Source organism: Saccopteryx leptura, chromosome 1 (assembly GCF_036850995.1).
Source record: "Saccopteryx leptura isolate mSacLep1 chromosome 1, mSacLep1_pri_phased_curated, whole genome shotgun sequence".
NCBI lineage: Eukaryota > Metazoa > Chordata > Mammalia > Chiroptera > Emballonuridae > Saccopteryx > Saccopteryx leptura.
The window spans coordinates 51,166,638-51,185,708 of record NC_089503.1 but is presented as its reverse complement, the minus strand read 5'-3'; the positions used below and the strand labels follow the sequence as shown (position 1 = coordinate 51,185,708).

The 19,071-nt window shown below is 42.6% G+C and overlaps 1 protein-coding gene across 1 annotated transcript; it reads right to left on the bottom strand.

The window, feature by feature from the left end:
* Positions 1 to 15: 15 nt before the first annotated feature.
* On the bottom strand, positions 16 to 18,728 carry TMEM9B (TMEM9 domain family member B). The gene is made up of 5 exons (XM_066366078.1): positions 18,007 to 18,728; positions 15,225 to 15,316; positions 10,284 to 10,392; positions 7,090 to 7,224; positions 16 to 1,169 (listed from the first exon to the last, which is right to left on the bottom strand). Exons 1-5 carry the CDS (start codon positions 18,109 to 18,111, stop codon positions 1,014 to 1,016), a joined length of 597 nt encoding a protein of 198 aa, XP_066222175.1. The 5' UTR covers positions 18,112 to 18,728; the 3' UTR covers positions 16 to 1,013.
* Between the last annotated feature and the right edge of the window lie 343 nt (positions 18,729 to 19,071).

The following is a 19,071-nucleotide window of genomic DNA, read 5'->3' as shown; positions in this document are numbered from 1 at the left end:
ACATAGATACACTGCTAGGTGTTTCAAAAATTACTTTTATTGTTTCATTCCAAAGATGACATAGGGGAAAAAAGCCAGTTTTCACAACTGCTATACTTTTCAGAGGGAGGCACACAGACTCCAGTACTCATTCAAAGCTGCACATACCAGAGCTCAAACAGCGGCCTCTCAACCTAACCAGAAATGCTGACAAATATGTGTATGTCATCAATCCACCAAGGCTTGAGTGTAAAAGAAATTTTCTTTATTGCAAGTATGCAAGTCTTTTAAGATTCATCCTTAAAGATTTAGGGAATGAGAAAGATCACACATGCCAAGACTATGTTTAGTCATTAGAGCAAACTAGCAAATGGCCAGTTTGTTCTAGGATGCACTGCATCAGACAACACAGTACTTAAAGAAAGTCTGACTTTGTGAAGAGCCACAGGCATTTCAGGTCTCATTTACCATGAAGTGCGGCAACAGACCGACCAGGTACCTAGATAATACAGTCAGTGCAAAATTCAAAGGGGGTAAGTCAGGGCTTTGATGAGGCTAGCTATACTGCAAAATACAAATGAAACTTGAAAATATAAGGTAAAGTCTATTTACAAAAGTTGTTTTAGTAAAATGACTTGAGAAAAGTTATATTAATCCATTTGCACACATCACAGCCCTCCCTGCCAAAAAAACACCTGAAAATTATCTTGAAAACCAAGTTAAAACTGTGGTGAAAAAAGAGAATGCTTGTTCCAGGTGAAGGACTTCAAGATAATTTACAGGCAGACTTGTTTTTATCTGTAAAAGTCACAAATAGGAAAGGGTTTATTGGCTGACTTTAAGCGTGCTTTAAAAATGTCTCTATTAATATGTCAACAAGAAAATACCACGCACGTTTTTGTTTCAGGTTTTGAATTTTCCAACAAGAGTTGGTGAAATCAACAGGGTATTAAAACAAAATCCAGAAAAACTCAGTCAATTTTTTCCAGTTGTCTGCCTTGTTGCTTTCTAGTTACCTTGAATTTGATTCTCAATTAGCTGAGGACAACATGACGGTCAAAGACGGACTTTCGCTGCTCTTGAACTTGAAGCTTCCAACGCTGCTGGGCATACTCTACCTTATTCAGCACATTGGCTCGACTACGGGAGCGGGCCAGCACATCGTGGGCATTCGCAAAAGGCTGGTGATCCTGAAAGTCCAGAAATGGAAAACATAAGAGATGGTGAAACCCATGTAAAACACACACACCAAAGAGCAGTTATCCAGGAACAGAGCAGCTGGACTTTTCAAAGAACAGGCCATCGGAACATGTATTCCTAAGCCTTCAGCTACCAAAAGTAAAATGAGCTCAGATGAAGAAACAGGGGGTTCAAGTGGCATAAATGATGAGGAGATATGTGTGTAATGTTCTGATGAGTCACCATTTCCCTTAAGAAGCAGGGACCAAAGATAAAGAAAGTGGTCATTTATGTTAAAGAGAATTTTCCCTAACAAATAGAGGAAAGATGATCTATTTTCATTTTATCTATATGCTACAGACACAGAAAGCAGGACTTTTCCTTTATTCAAAACTACATAGCTAATCTGTAGCAGAGAAAAGCTCTGTCTTATAATCCGTACTCCCATGTGGGTTGGGGACACATTCACCCTGGGAGATGAGCTGACAGGATCCTAATCTTAGTTGGTTTTAATCTTTCTCGGCACCCTCAACACATACACTAAATGGACTGGTTTACCCCTTCCCTGATGTGTAAAGAAAACAGACAAAGCTCAAGTGCTAAAATTACCTTCGATTACCCATGACAGTAAGGAATTATTACTTCAGAATTTCTATTCAATAAAGACTTGAATCTTTCAATGCTGGGCACCCAGTAACTTCCATGTTAGTTGCTACCTCAGGAAAGAGGCTATTGAAGGCTTACCCAAGTATCTGTAGAAAACCAACCTGTCCTGGTCAAAGTAAACCAACGCCACTGATGTTTGTAGTCATTACAGAGAAAACCACTGTGCTAATCTATGAATGATATATAAACACAGCTGCCTAAATGACAAAAAGCATTCAAAATAATTTATTGCTTTTGTTTGCCTTTTCCTTAATCTCTTTTTCCAAAACCCTGGTTAGCAAAGCTAAAGCTTCTAAATGTTCCAAAATAAGATCCAAGTCAGAATTTGTACCTCTTAAATTAAACTTTGCCACTAGTAAAGAAATAACATGGTTTTGCTGTGCATGTTTGCAAAAACTCTATTACAGATCCAGGGCAGGAGTCAGCACATCTAGAGAAAGCTACACACAACCACATACCTATATATAATTGTAGTCATGTGGTGTGATAAAACCTGGTCTTCTTTTTATACCAATACATGGACATAACTGCATCAAAACGTTTTCTACAAAAAACCTTTCCCTGCCTTCTTTACCAACATTCCTTCAGCTTTTCACTAAATTTAGGTGAACCTCATTAATTTTTTTTTAATTTTTAATCTTCAAATGAAAATAATAAGAACAATTTCATAAAGTTAAAAATGTATTGAAGATATAAGAAAGAAGGTGAGAAAAGAGGAAGGCTAATGTTGGATTACTCGATTTCCCATGAGGAAATAACCCAATCCAAGGTCACCTAACAGATTAGCTCAAGCACCAAGACTTGGCTCATCTCACCTTGACTTGGTGTCATGTTGTCTAAACATACTGAATTTGTTCAGGCAGATTAAAACGACACTATAGGAATACAGTGATGAACTTGTATATAAAATATTATTACCACTGGTTTGTTTTGACATAAGCAGGATTGGAAAGAAGGACTTCATCAGCAGAGCACTTCTCAGTTTCACAGTCCTGCTACCTACTCTTCAGGGCAGGAGGAGAAAAATCTTAAGGACCAAATTTAAAGAACTAAACAAATGAGTAATCCTTTTTGTCTATTCTCCACCTATCAGAACAAGACTGAACCAGCTGCTTCTGGTCATGGATGCTGGGAGAAAGCAAATAGACATTTACCTTTTTTATGTTTGTTCTTTTTATACCTGATAAAATTACAATAAATACAAAACATGTTTTAATGTAATGCTTTGATAACAGCAATGATGTGTCATGGATATATAATACCGTAAATATTGTGACTGCTTACAGTGGGCTTCTTAACTATTTGTATTAATTCTCACTTCATTTAAAATGTTCCACACTGAACTAACATTAAAAAATGAAACCAATTTAACAGAGTTTAACAAAAGCATTTTTAAAAGCACATAAATAGTGAAGAACTCTCATCTTGGGTAAGCAACAACTGTAGAAATTTAAATTTAACTTCTTTATTCAAATTCATGGCTCTGGTCTGAAACCTCTCTCTGCTGACAATCAGTTTAACAGATATCCAAGAGTCAGCCAGGCCTCTCAGACACAATGTTCTCAAATGGTCAATTTACACACAGAATCAATCACTGGTGAACAAAAATGTTACTAAGTACATGACCCCACCAATCAAATAAATACCTTTGTCTACACATTTGTACATTTATTTTGTTTATGTTCTTTGTGTATTACATTGATATTGTTTATTCCTAAAATCAGAAACCAAAACATTTAATGCTGTAAGGCTTGTAGTTTAAGTCAGACTTTTTATCTACGTGCCTTATAATGAAATAGTTTAGATGGCTTTGATCCATAATATTTTCATATGTTAGTAGTTCTCAATTTGGGGTGATTTTACTGCCCCGGAACATTTGGCAATGTCTGTGGACATTTTTGATTGTCATGATTGGGATAAAGATGCTATTGGCATCTGGGGGGTAGAGGCCAGGGATGCTGCTAAGTATCTTACAGTGAATAGGACGGTTCCCTACAACAAAGAATTATCCAACCCAAAAGGTCAATACTGTAGAGAAAACCTTGTCAATATGTGAACTTACATGGGAGCAATATCTGAGACTCTAGTGCTTCGGGTACACAATCCCCTATCCTAGCTCTCTTATCCCTCAGCCCTGCTCTGTCTGGTTTTTGACCACACCAGATCTCTAGTCTTGACCTTTATCCCAGCCTATCATTTCCCTCCTGAAATTTTTCAAAACTAGATAGGCATTTCTTATGTGATTAAAAGAAAAGGGGCAAACACTATTATTAGTTATTTCTTTTACATGTCTGTTTCTGTTTTATTCATCTCTTTATTGCAGGTATTCAGCACAGTACTTCATAATGAAATGTTAGTCATTATGTACTGGGTAAATTAAAAAGAAACAGGGGAAAAAGAGGTAAAAACAAGTGTTTCTATGATATTAAAGCACTTGACAAAACAAAAATGAAATCTTGCCCAAAAGTTGAGTTTTCATAACTGATATTCATGAGACCACAATGTATTGATCAAAAAAGTAGGCTCTGGGCCCTGGCTGGTTGGCTCAGTGATAGAGCGTTGGCCCGGCGTGTGGAAGTCCCAGGTTTGACTCCCAGTCAGGGCACACAGGAGAAGCACCCATCTGCTTCTCCACCCCTCCCCCTCTCCTTTCTCTCTATCTCTCTCTTCTCCCACAGCCAAGGCTCCATTGGAGGTAGTTGGCCCGGGCGCTGAAGACGGCTCCATGGCCTCCGCCTCAGGCACTAGAATGGCTCCAGCAGCAGTGGAGCAACACCTCAATGGGCAGAGCATCACATCCTGGTGGGCATGCCGGGTGGATCCTGGTCTGGCACATGCAGGAGTCTGTCTGACTGCCTCCCAGCTTCTAACTTTGGAAAAATACCAAAAAAAAAAAAAAAAAAAAAAAAAAAGCAGGCTCTGTTTGCAGGTTTGTAGTTATAATTCAAGCCATCCAGTCAGGATCCCTTTTCTCATCTTCTACCTGCAGGTCTCCACAAGCCATTTACGAGTGAAAGGACTTTTGATTGTGGTTAGCAAGGGTTCACCTTGGCTTTATCTTTTGAAATTGGTTCTTGAAACCCTACTAAATCTCATTCACTTTAAGGAACATGGTCCAATAAAGTAATCCAAAATTAAATGTAATTTCTAGAATATAATATATATAACAATGAAAATTTGGAATCAACTGCAAACAGGATAATAACAGAACAAACAATCTATTTCTCTAAGCTAAATTGAATTGCAAGTTTGTGCACTATGTCAATTTCTGGACATTTTTGAATGAAGTAATGTTAACACACAAAGCAGACCACAAAACAATTTATATACTTATTATACCAACTACATGTACAAATACTAATGTGTTTTATTTTTTCCTTCCTTCCTCCTTTTTAAATTATTTTTATTTATTCATTCATTTTAGAGAAGAGAGAGAAGGGGGGAGGAGCAGGAAGCATCAACTCCCATATGTGCCTTGACCAGGCAAGCCCAGGGTTTCGAACCTGCAACCTCAGTGTTCCAGGTTGATGCTTGATCCACTGCGCCACCACTGGTCAGGCTAATGTGTTTTAAAGATAGGAAGAAAATCTAGAGCAACGGTTTTATTTTTCTCTAGAGTTAAAGATCACAGATTTTTTTTAAAGCAGGATAACAGGATATATAAAACATCAGCAGGTTATCAAGCTACACTTCATTAAGAAAGGAACAGTATGGTCTTCATGCTTCCCTTCACTAGAGCCTCTTTACCTTCTATGACATTTGGTGACACTGACAGGAAAGGTGTTCAGGCAGGAGCTTGGGGAGAAAACGATCTTAGGTGCTTTTCTCAATATAAACAGGGAAATGCAATGAAAATTGAGCCCTGGGTATTGAAGAGCAAGGCCTTGTACAACACACTCACTAAGGATCATCAGTTTATTTTATTTATTTATATTTTTAATTATTATTATTTTATTTTATTTTATTTTTTTTGTATTTTTCTGAAGTTGGAAATGGGGAGGCAGTCAGACAGACTCCCGCATGTGCCTGACCAGGATCCACCCGGCATGTCCACCAGGGGCGATGCTCTGCCCATCTGGGGCGTTGTTCTGTTGCAACCAGAGCCATTCTAGCGCCTGAGGCAGAAGCCATAGAGCCACCCCCAGTGCCCGGGCCAACTTTGCTCCAATAGAGCCCTGGCTGCGGGAGGGGAAGAGAGAGACAGAGAGGAAGGAGAGGGGGAGGGGTGGAGAAGCAGATGGGCGCTTCTCCTGTGTGCCCTGGCCGGGAATCGAACCCAGGACTCCTGCATGCCAGGCCGATGCTCTACCACTGAGCCAACTGGCCAGGGCCTATTATTTTTTTTTTAGGTGATAGGAGGGGTGATAGTGAGGCAGAACTTTGCATGTGCCCTGACTGAGATCCACCCGGCAACCCCATCTGGGGCCAATGTTCGGACCAACTGAACTATCCTCAGTGCCCGAGACTGACATACTTGGACCAACTGAACTATCCTCTGTACCTGGGGCCATACTCAAACTGACTGAGCCACATTGGCTGTGGGCAGAGAAGAGGGAGACACAGGGGAGAGGGAGAGGAAGAAGCAAATGGTTGCTTCTCCTATGTGCCCTGACCAGAAATTGAACCTGGATATCCATATACCAGGCTAATGCTCTATCCACTGAGCACTGGCCAGGATCATCAGTTTAAACCATTATATTTATGGTTTTACAAAGTGATTTCCTCACAAAGAGATATATACCAAGCCCTGGCAGGTTGGCTCAGTGTTAGAATGTCAGCCCAGTATGCAGATGTCCCGGGTTTGATTTCCGGTCAGGGCACACAGGAGAAGCAACCATGTGCTTCTCCACCCTTCCCTCTGTCCCTTCTCTCTATCTCTCTCTTCCCCTCCCTCAGCCAAGGCTCCAATGGAGCAACTTGGCCTGAGTGCTAAGGATGGCTCCATGGCCTCTGCCTCAGGCGCTAAAATGGTTCTGATTGCAATGGGGCAACAGCCCCAGATGGGCAGAGCAACACCTTCTAGTGGGCATGCCGGGTGGATCCCGGTCGGGTGCATGCAGGAGAGTCTGCCTCTCTGCCTCCCCACTTCTCATTTAAGAAAAATACAAAAGAGAGAGAGAGAGAGAGAGAGAGAGAGATACTAAAATTAGAACAGTCTTTAGCTTCTCTAGCTGATGATCTGCTCCGGAACATGAAAGTGTACATTACATCATGACGATGACAGAGGTTATCATCAAGAATAGACAAAGCATGCTGAGAACTTACCCCAACGTCATCATCACTCTGTATTAACTGTGAGTGTCCAAACAGGCGTCTCTTCAGAATGGGCTCAACCAGAGTAAGGTATACCATGTACAGAAGTAGAAGGCCCAAAATGGACAGATAAATTATAATGGTAACCTAAAGGAAATTGAAAATAAGTCACAACTCTGTTCAAGTCAAGAAATCAGAATGTTGTATAGTAATGGTAAATCCACAGTGATGACTGACTTATCTGCTAAGAATAAAGGGTTTCTATGCAAACCAGATTCCAACACAAGAAACAAACTCAACAGCTCTTCACCAAGGTATTAAAGAGAAAAGGAAAGAAAGCATTTTATCCTCAGGATCTTTCTGTGAGTTTTCAAAACTCCCTTTTCACTTATTGCTAGTCCTTTGTCACCACCACTGGCACAGCATTGTTCTTTCTCACCTGAACAGTGTCCCAGTGCTATGTCAAGACAACAGAAAGGAGCCCTGACAGAAATGTAATACAGATGAATTCCAACACAATACTCTTTTAGATAATTTAGATATACAAAAATATGTGTTAGGCCAGTGATTTTCTTGAGATCTTAATTCATGTCCTGACACCCCCCCCCAAGAACAACTATAATTAAACAGAAATAATACAAATGTTAGCAAGGGTGTGGAGAAACTGAACCCTCACATGTTGCTTGTGGGAATGTAAAATGGTACAACCACTTTGGAAAACAATCTGACAGTCTCTTAAAAGTTAAACATAAACTTACCTCTCTAAGAACTCTACTCAAGAGAAAGGAAAACATATCTACACAAAAGCATATATGCAGATATTCATGATAGTATTATCCATAATAATAAATATCTGTAAATAATCCCAATGTCCATCAACTGATAAACAGATAAATAAAATATGGTATATTCACATAACAGAATGCTATTCAGCAATAAAAAGGAATTAAATACTGATCCATGCTACAACATGAATAAACCTCAAAAACATTATGCTAAACGAAAGAAACCAGTCACAGGAGACCACATATTATATGGTTCCATTGTATAAACTGCCCAACCCACAGAGACACAAAACCAGAATATTAATTGTCTAGGACTGAGTGTAGGGATAGGATTAACTGTAAATTGGTATGACAGATCTAGATGTTGGCCCTGGCCAGTGGCTCAGTAGATAGAGCAACAGCCCAGCTTATGGATGTTCTGGGTTCAATTCCCAGTCAGGGCACACAGAAGAAGCAACCATCTGCTTCTCACTGCCCTTCTCTCCCTCTTCCTCTCCTGCAGCCAGTGGCTCAATTGGTTCGAGCGTAGCCAAGGTGCTGAGGATAGCTCCATTGGAGCGCATCAGCCTTAGACGCTAAAAATTGCTCGGCCCCAGATGGGGTTGCCTGTGGATCCCAGTTGGGGTGCATGTGGGAGTTTGCCTCACTATCTCCCCTCCTTTCACCTAAAAAAAAATAATAATAAAACTAGATTTTAGAAGGTTGTTTTAAATTTTCTAAAACTTATGAATTATACACTTATAATAAGTGTCTTTTAGGATATGTAAATTATACAGCAAAATTCTTGTTTAAAATTTAAAAGTACAGTGAGAATTTCTCTATAGCAGGGGTCCCCAAACTTTTTACACAGGGGGCCAGTTCACTGTCCCTCAGACCGTTGGAGGGCCGGATTATAAAAAAAAACTATGAACAAATCCCTATGCACACTGCACATATTTTATTTTAAAGTAAAAAAACAAAACTGGAACAAATACAATATTTAAAATAAAGAACAAGTAAATTTAAATCAACAAACTGACCAGTATTTCAATGGGAACTATGGGCCTGCTTTTGGCTAATAAGATGGTCAATGTCCAGTTCCATATTTGTCACTGCTAGCCATAACAAGTGATATGACGCGCTTCCGGAGCCATGACGCGTGCGTCCCGCATCACCAGAAGTAGTACTGTACGTGAGCGATGCCACCACATACAGGACTCCAGGAGCACAGGATGCGGAAGACCACTAGTGAAAGAGGTGCCCCTTCCAGAAGTGCGGCGGGGACCGGATAAATGGCCTCAGGGGGCCGCATGCGGCCCGCGGGCCGTAGTTTGGGGACCCCTGCTCTATAGGATAGCACCCTGCTGAAGGGGCTCTCCCACACAGAATTCTTTGTAACTTACAGCTGACCACTTCCAGATTCCCCATGAGACCTCTTTTTGGGAAAAAATGAGAAGCTCCATAAAAAAATAAATAATAAAAAAATCTGGGAGAAGAACCATGGGCCACCACAATAAACTGAACACATCAGAGATCCAAATAGTCATCAGAGCCTGAACAGGCGGTGGTTCAGTGGATGGAGCATCAGGCAGGGACGCTGAGGACCCAGGTTAAAACCTTGAGGTCACTCGCTTGAGCACAGGCTCACCGGCTTGAGTATGGGATCATAAACATGACCCCATGGTCACTAGCTTGAGCCCAAGGTCACTGGCTTGAGCAAGGGGTCTCTGGCTTGGCTGGAACCCCCCAGTCAAGGCACCTATGAGAAAGCAATCAATAAACAACTAAGTTGCTGCAACTATGAGGTGATGCTTCTTATCTCTCTCCCTTCCGGTCTGTCTGTCCCGGTCTGTCCCTCTTCCTCTCTCACTCTCCCTCTCGCTCCTTCTCACTAAAAACACCAAAAAAACAGTCATCAGAGTGATTTACATTCCATATCCTACAGCAAATAAAGAAAGGAAATCTTAAAATCCAGAAGTGATATTTCTAGACTAGCATGGCCTGACCTGTGGTGGCGCAGTGGATGAAGCGTTGTAGCATGGTCACTCTATGTATAATTCTTTCTAAGGGCTCAGAGAGCAGGCAGAAGAGGGTCTAATCACGCCACTCTCACTATCCTTTTGTATATATAACCCCAGAGAAGCTGGGTCATTTGTCTGGGATATGCTAATTACACATAGGGTATTTTTGTGTTATTTCACATGTTATACCTATCTAACTTATCTTAATTAATCTACAAAGCATCTCAATGAGGCAGGCAGAGAGTGGACCCATTGTTTCTTTTAGGGTGGGGTTGGAGATGAGGAAGGAGGGGGTCAAGGAGGTGGTAGGAAAGAGCAGTAGTTTGAGTAACTAAAATAGAATTCATATGTCCAAAATTATCTTTCTTGTTTTGACATCATAAAGAATTATTCCAGAAGCATAAAAGATGGATTTTTTTACCTTGATCGTCACAGAGCTTCTTTCCTCATATTTGCATTCACAGCGTAGACAGTAGGCTTCTATGTCAGGCTCTATCCCAGACATGAGCTCAACAATATGAAGGCAATCGCTGAAAAAAACGAAGATAAAATACCGCTTATGTCTAGCTGGATGTTCTACTTTTACCAATCAAAACTTTCTCGAAATCCAGAATAATCACTGAACTTACCCAAGGAAAGAATACAAGGAACAAATAATAAGATAAGTGAAACCATTTCCTCTCTTGATATCAGCAATTTGGTAAGATTTAAGAGTCTAAGAAACCATAAAGACACATATGTAGTAACTATTTTCAATGGTGCTACTGTAAAAAGTTAAAAATAAAAGAATAAATAAAGCTGAAATAAACATTAAAAAAAGTTAAAAGTGTACCTGAAAAATCCCAAATGGGTTAAAAAACTATTTATTTAGCAGATCAAGTCCTATTCAAACTTTTTCAGCTACCAGTAAAAACTGCTTTAAATATATATATATATTTTTTACAGGGACAGAGAGAGAGTCAGAGAGAGAGGGATAGATAGGGACAGACAGGAATGGAGAGAGATGAGAAGCATCAATCTATTGAATAATATTAGTTCCTTGTTGCGACACCTTAGTTGTTCATTGATTGCTTTCTCATATGTGCCTTGACTGCGGGCCTTCAGCAGACTGAGTAACCCCTTGCTCAAGCCAGTGACTTTGCTGGTGAGCCTTTTGCTCAAGCCAGATGAGCCTGCGCTCAAGCTGGCAACCTCGGGGTCTCAAACCTGGGTCGTCCGCATCCCAGTCTGACGCTCTATCCACTGCGCCACTGCCTGGTCAGGCTGCTTTAAATAATTTTAAATGACCTGGGGCATTGTTCAAACATGAGATTATCACTTTTATGAATTAACTTTATTCTTAATTGCCACAGTGTGGTATATGAATGCCTAACCACACTTAATAGTTGCTAAATTCTGAACCTCTAAAGCCTGAACATTCAAAGCTACAGTAAGAAACAATCACTTGCTTAATAAGCAAAAGTCTACTGAAAAAGCATGGAGAGCCCTGGCTGGTTGGCTCAGTGGATAGGTGTCAGCCCCACGTGCAGACGTCTCAGTTTCAATCCCTGGTCCCGGCACACATGAGAAACAACCATCTGTTGCTCTTCCCCTCCCTCTCTCCCTCTCTTCCTCTCTTGTAGCCAGTGGCTCGACTGGTTTGAGTGTTGGCCCCGGGCACTGAGGATAACTCAGCTGATTTGAGCACTGGCCTCAGACAGGCGCTGCTGGGTGGTTCCCAGTTAGGGCACATAGTGGAGTCTGTCTATCTCCTCTCCTCTCACTTAAAAAAAAAAAAAAAAAGCATGGAGAAGAAGATTAAGTCAACAGAAATATTTCTTTTGTTATCATTTTTTTATTGATTGATTTTAGAGAAAGAGGAAGGAAGAGGGGAAAGGACAGAAAGAAAGAGAGAGAGATTCACGTATCAGGAAGATGACCAACTAACTGAGCTACCGAGCCAGGGCAACAACAAAAATATTTTTAAATAAAAACTGATACCTTAGAAGAAATATATATAAAATAAAGAGCTGAATGTCTTTCTTGTTAGATTTTTTTTTATTTATTCCCCATTTTCCAGGCTACTTATTTATGGCTTATGAAAAAGCAATTCTATTAAAAAAAACTTTTCCCAAAAATCTGTCAATTTTAGAAAATAATTAAGTTACTACTCTCCCCAGCTAATAAGAGCCTATTACTCTGATCACCTTTAGCAAAAGTAGGCAAAGTTTTCTGTCTTCCTGCCTTCCGCTAAGCAATTTTCTTCCCTTTTGTCACCTCTCCCTCAGGTATTTCTAGCTGCCAGAACTCCACTACAGCTCCCTGTCTCCCACCACAGTCTTCTTGGGGACACCCAACGCTCTAGGAAGATTCTTCCCTTTGCCCTATCAAATGTCCTTTCTGTTTCTTTCTTTCCTTCTGTGCTGTGGCATAAGAAGAAAACCAAATACAACATAAATGATAAAAGTTCAGTTACACTTAACAGGTAATTTAAACAAAGGTAATATGTAATGAAAAAATAAGTCTCCAATGGTAGAATTTCAAATAAGAGTCAGGTCCCACAACTCACACCATACAACTATGTAATATCTGTCCCAAACATACAGAAGGCCAGGAATGCAGCCAGCTGGATGCAGGAGTAAAATGGGCAGAGAAAGCTAAATCCCATTACAGGAGTATCTATCTCAGAATCATAGGGCTCATCCAGCCCAACACTCTCAGAGACATCACATGCGCAGTGTCACAGAGTAAATTACTAGCTAAAAGTACCAGAATCCAGGACTCCTGACTCCTAGGCCACCACCCTGAATTTCTCTGAACTTCAGGAAAATGAGATTTATCTTCCATTTAGTTTCCTATTTCAGCTTCAGAAGCCTTAGAAACAATACCTAAGTATTAATTGAGAATCTAAGTGCTGAGTATTAAGTATTTCCTTTGAAGAACAAATACAGTTTAATAATGAAGAGCTATTGAGTGCTGTGCAAAAGTTGTGCAGGGTTGGAGAAGAAGCAGGAAGGTTGGTTCTGACTGGCCAGTCCCTGCAAACACAGAACCCAGCTACCGAACTCCACCACTTTAGGAACTAGGCAACACCTCCCCCTAGTGCCAAAGGAAAGATATTTTTGGCTTTAAATCATACCCCGAACACAAACCCAAGAACTCAAACTTTTCCTAAGCCACACACAGTGGTGGGATTCAGCCAGTTCGCATGGGTTCAGAAGAACTTAATTTTTTGTTGAGTTCAGTGAACTGGTTAAAACGGCACTTGTAATCAGGGTTCTTTCTAAGGAGGGCACCTGGGCAGCTGCCCAATGTAGAAATCACAAATTCACATTCCTTACTCTTTTTTAATGTTCCTCTGTGCAACAGCATATTCTAAGTGCCTGTAGTAATAATGTTCATTCCTTCCATAGGTGAAAAAAATTTGCTAAAACTATGCTTGTAATATTTATTCATTTCATAAAACTCATTATACCTTTGATGAAATACTACGTTTTAACTCCCTCACATTTGTTACTTCAGTAGGAAGTAAGGATGCAAATCAAGAAGCTTCCAAGATCAGACGAGATCGGGCGCGTTCAGGGTGCTATGGCCGTAGACCAAATCAAGAAGCAATATGGAAATATCTTAAATAACAGTTTTATTGTTTTTTGTCAGGTGTTATTTAATATATTGTTCACTCATATTTTAAAGCTCTTTTCTTATAACATAATCTAGCTTTTTATACCTCTTATTGTTCTTATTTAAGTATTAAATACATGAAATAATAAACTACCTTTTGGTATATTGTTTTTTTATATTTAAAACAGTCATTAGGACAGAGAACTGGTTGTTAAATTATTTGAATCCCACCACTGGCCACACAGCATAAGTCAATGAAGAATTAAAGCTAACAACTGAACAGAATGGAGGCGGAAGGTAAACATATATCTAGGGCCAGATAGAGAGAAAGGCCTCGTAAAGCCATAACATAACTTGCCCACCCTTCTGCCAGTTAGAAACTTTCAGTGACAAATGGGAACCTAGCCTCAGTAAATGGCTAAGTTGAAAGAAGGAAGCAGGGAGAGAGGGAAAAAAAATCCCAAACATGCCTTGTTTTCAACATTTTACTTTCAAATCTCCCTCTTGACATATAGCTCTGTCTGTCTGAACCTGGAATAACAAAAAGTCGGTGAAAAGATTAATGCTAACCACTTGAATAGTGAGTTCACTTGCCACTCAAATAATAAGCTTCAGAGTTCACTACTGATAATAAACTGTAAGTGCTCAATATATTTTGAAAATGTATAGGAATATCTTAAAAACTTATTTGAGCTTTCTTGTATTATATCAAGTAACTTGCTGATATAAGACCTTTAAGAATATAGCTAAATCACTTTGTAATATGAAACTTAAGTGGAACATGGAAGTTCACGAAATACTGTATACTCAAGGACATACTTATCAAATACCAGACTGAATCCAAATGGGAAGAATACACAATAACATCAGAAAAACTAAATATGTTCAAAGGCTGCCTTTTCTTTTTCAAAGTCTGCTTGGAATAACATAACCAAATAAATTTAATTTTACTTTCAAACTTCTATAGGCTGTTTAGCTGTGAAATCAAGTGCATGTGAAAATACAAAGTATTTCACTTCTATGCCTGTCCTGATATTCCTCCACCACGGTTACAAACCGTAAAACATTACAATTTCACGGAAAGGAGCCCATCCATCCTGCAACAAACAAATGCTTCCCAACCATTTTATGGCACATGTCAAAAAAACTATCATTTGCAAGGTCCACTGAGATAAACAGAGAGGGCTGCTGGTGGCCAGCAGGATCCCAGTCATCACAGGCCTGCCTGATTACCCCAAGGGCTGTATGGATCAATATCTTATCACAGCTATAGCCTATTCATGGTAGACCAACTGGGAAACTCTGATATACATGACTGATTCCCACTCCTTCCTTCAACTTTTAAACCTAGTCTGACACTTTTAAACCTAGTCTCCTATATTTGGCAATAGATGATCAAAACCTACAAGTTGCAAAAATTATAACCCAGATAAATAAGGCTTGTTTACTTTTCACTGAAAAGCAAGACAGAAAGTCAAAATTTAAGGGGGCAAAGGAGGGTAGTTTAGATGGCACAAACTCAGCCCCATCTTCAAAAAAACCCCACTCTACCTAGGACTTAAGTGTTTTGGCTATATTCCTTTAGGCTTACACTCAGGGCAAGTGAACTCACTTTCACTTTTTCAAATGGAAATGGATTTGACACCTTTGCTTAGAAAGAAATACTTAAAAAGAAAACAATACATTGGATGACCATTCTGAGCTAACAGTGACAATCACAGAAAGAAATCTGATAGGTAATTAAGTAATCCAGAATACTTACCAATCTTTTTGAGATGTGTTCCTATTATAAATATGCCCAGAAATATGTTTGTAGGGAGGACAAATACATTTACACCGGACATCCCCGGAATTCTGTAACCGAAATGGAAACTTATATATAGCTTGTTGACAGTTTATCATCAATATTTAAAAAACCTGCACCATATACATTTTGTTCAGCACCCCCTGTCAAATATTCTAAAACCATTCACTTAAAACCTTAAATAGCCCTGGCCGGTTGGCTCAGCGGTAGAGCGTCGGCCTAGCGTGCGGAGGACCCGGGTTCGATTCCTGGCCAGGGCACATAGGAGAAGCGCCCATTTGCTTCTCCACCCCTCCGCCGCGCTTTCCTCTCTGTCTCTCTCTTCCCCTCCCGCAGCCAAGGCTCCATTGGAGCAAAGATGGCCCGGGCGCTGGGCATGGCTCTGTGGCCTCTGCCTCAGGCGCTAGAGTGGCTCTGGTCGCAATATGGCGACGCCCAGGATGGGCAGAGCATCGCCCCCTGGGGGGCAGAGCACCGCCCCTGGTGGGCGTGCCGGGTGGATCCCGGTCGGGCGCATGCGGGAGTCTGTCTGACTGTCTCTCCCTGTTTCCAGCTTCAGAAAAATGAAAAAAAAAAAAAAAAAAAAAAGAAAAAAAAAAAAAAACAAACCTTAAATAACTTTGAGAGATAAAAGTTTTGTTTTGTTTTTTTTTTAAATATTTTATTTATTGATTTTTTTAGAGAGAGAGGAGTGAGAGAGAGAGAGAGAGAGAGAGAAGGGGGAGGAGCAGGAAGCATCAACTCCCATATGTGCCTTGACCAGGCAAGCCCAAGGTTTTGAACCGGCAACCTCAGTGTCCCAGGTCAACGCTTTATCGCACTGCGCCACAACAGGTCAGGCGAGATAAAAGTTTTTAAAAGCCACAAGTTCTTCTTGGTAATACTAATAAATCATTAAATATTACATAAATTCATTTTGAAATAATATATAGTACCTGATCTATAACTTATTAATTACAATGATGGGTCAGATAACAATCAAACTGTGCTAATGTTATCATCATCTACCTGCCAGTAAAAAGCTAAGTAAATGATAGCTGTGCCTGCAAATAAGAATGTTATTTATAAAAGGATGGGGAAAAACAAACTAAAAATTACTCAAAAACACACCACAATTCTCCCATTTACCATTCTTTTATGCTTTGGTAGAAAGACATTGATTGATATGGACAAAGGGGTTGGGCCAGAGTCCAATAGACAGGCCCTAGCTACAATTAGAAAGAAAGTACATAAGGAAGTAGCATGAGTCTAGCTGAGCCCTGTCCTTTTGCAGGAAACTGCCTCTAATCTCTGGTAGACAAGAGAGGACAACTACAGATAAAGAAAATTTCCAGAGGTGGAGAAAGAGGTGATGAATGTATGAACAGAGGAAGTAGGAGATGCTACCTCAGCAAAAGGGGGTCTTCAGAGAAGGCAGTGGCTCATCAGTTCCAGAGTACCAGGCCCACTACTCTTATCTGAGGTATGTCTGGCAGAGCTGTGGACAATTCATTCATTCATTCAGCAACCATTATGTGAGCATTTGTTTGGTGCCAGACCTTGTATCGGTGGATTCAGGTAAGTGTAAAACATGGTTCCTGCTTGTAATTAAGACACACCCTAGTAAAGGAGACTGGCAAATTCTTGATTATAATACACTACCTAAAGTGATGAGAAAGAGATATGCAGAGGGTGCAAAGTTTTGAAAGTCAGACTGGTTGCTGTTCCTGTTTCCGGTGGGAGACAGGGAAGATGTCAAAAAGAATCCCTGATCAAAAACCCCAGTCAAACCCCCCTGTTCTGCCTGCCTGTAATCTCTCTTTTCCCAGACTCTCAATTTAAAGATATTATAAATTAAAGCTCCTATTTTTATTAAATGCAAATGTTATTCTGTTTTCCCACCACATGAATGTGAATTCCTTCTGTTTTCCCCAATAATGAGCTAGCTCATCAAGGAAGTGTGTGTGGGGCCAGGGCAGGTGGGGAAGGTAGGAGCAGGAAGGGGGCAGCAAACAGCATCAAGGGACTAGAAGGGCGGAGAAATGGAGCAGGGGAGAGCACCACAGCCTCGTCTCTCTTGTAGTTTGGATCCTTCGTTACCCACTAAATTATCACTTAGAGAGAAGGCAAGAAAGGGGTCAAGGGGCCCTGGAGAGAGCTAGGTAAAGATAATAGGCTGCTGAGAACTCTGTAAGTCCTATCGGGAAGGAAGGCTGCCAGGAGAGGCACGTTCCCACGATGGTGAGGGAATCTGCTCCGGGTGAGTTGAGATGAGGTAGTTAGTCCCTAAGAGGGAAAACTTCTGTAAGATGAGGGCTTTCCATCATTTTGGCGGGGGGATGGGGGCGTAGTGGTCTGTGAGGCTGGTAGAGGGTATTGGAGGCTGTCAGAGCTTCAAGGTGGGAAGTTCAAGTTGAAGGCTCCCAGAATTGGAAAGGCTATAAGGTTTGGGGTGGGTGCTGTCAGGGCTGGGAAGGGAAATGCCAAGGACGTGGAGGGGTTGCTGTCCAGGCGGTGGGCACTGTCAGGGCTGGGTGAAGGTGGGGCCGGGCGCGGTGTCAGGGCAGGGGGTGGCAGTGCGGATGGTGACAGGAGGACTGTCAGGGCAGGAGGGCGAGCGTGCTAGCCCGCGGTGGGGAGGGTGGTGGGTGGGCACTGCCAGGGCCAGGCGAGGAAGGGGCGAGGAGCAGGCTGAGAGACCCCGCCAGGCTGCAGGCAGGGGCGCAGCTCCGATCTGGAGCGCAGGCTGGACGGGACTCACCTTGGCGGCCTCGGACATCTGCACCAGCAGCAGCACCGCCAGCGCCAGGCACGACAGGCTGAGCAAGGAGCCAAGACGAAGGACGCCTCCCCACAGAGTCGCCATCGCTGCCAGACCCAGCAGCCCCCACAAGCCGGAGCCCGCGGGACCTGCTCCGGCTCCGGCTCCTCCGCCCGCACTTCCGTCTGGGCCTCGGCGTCACCGGCCGCGCCGGGTCAGCCACAAAAAGCTTGCGACCCGGAAACTGTTCCCGGTGTGAGGGGACCGACGCCGCGCGGTGCGGGCGCGGGCCGGCACCCCCCGGCCGGGAGCCGAGGGCGGCCTCCTTAGGGGGCAGCCTGGGCCCAGCAGAGCGTTGAGACCTGGGCTGTCTCCGCCCCCGCCGGGCCGGGATGGGAGACGGAGGCCGCCGGCGCCCTGTGCGACCGGAGCGAGCCCGAGCCGCACGGACTGCTGAGGCCGGCGGTGCTAGGCCCGGCGGCAGAGAGGGGACTGGCCGGGCCATCCCTCACCGGCAGCCCGCACCCCGAGTCAGAAGGTCGGGGGTCCTCTCTGGACTCGGGGGACTAACGTGCCGCCCACCCGCCCCCGGACGCCATTTCACACGCGGTTCCTGCCAGTCTCTGTGAACTGGCTAAGCTGCTGTGGCCTCGGCCTGGGATCCGCGCTCCCGCCCGCTGGGAGCTGGCTGCCTAGGTCCAGCCTGCTGCCTGCAGCTGGGCCGCCCGGCCGGGCGGAGCTGGGCAGGGCCACGTCGGCTCCGGAAGGTGTGGAGTTGGCGAAAGAACCGCCCTAGTAGCCTCCTCCGCCCGGGACTCCGGAGGGTGGATCCTGTCGTAGGATCGTAGGGGCGGCTACGATCCTATTCCCAGCGACTCGTCTCTAAATCCGGGTTGGGGGGCGGGCACCCTCCGCAGGTAACTTAGGGGGGGCCCTGCGGCTGGCACAGTGTCTCCAATTAAAATATTTTTCAGTTAGTGGAGGCAGTAGTTTAAAGGCTACAGGGCTCATCACAACCACTGCTAAATTTGCTGAATGACCTTGGGCAAAACTTCCCTTTTCTGG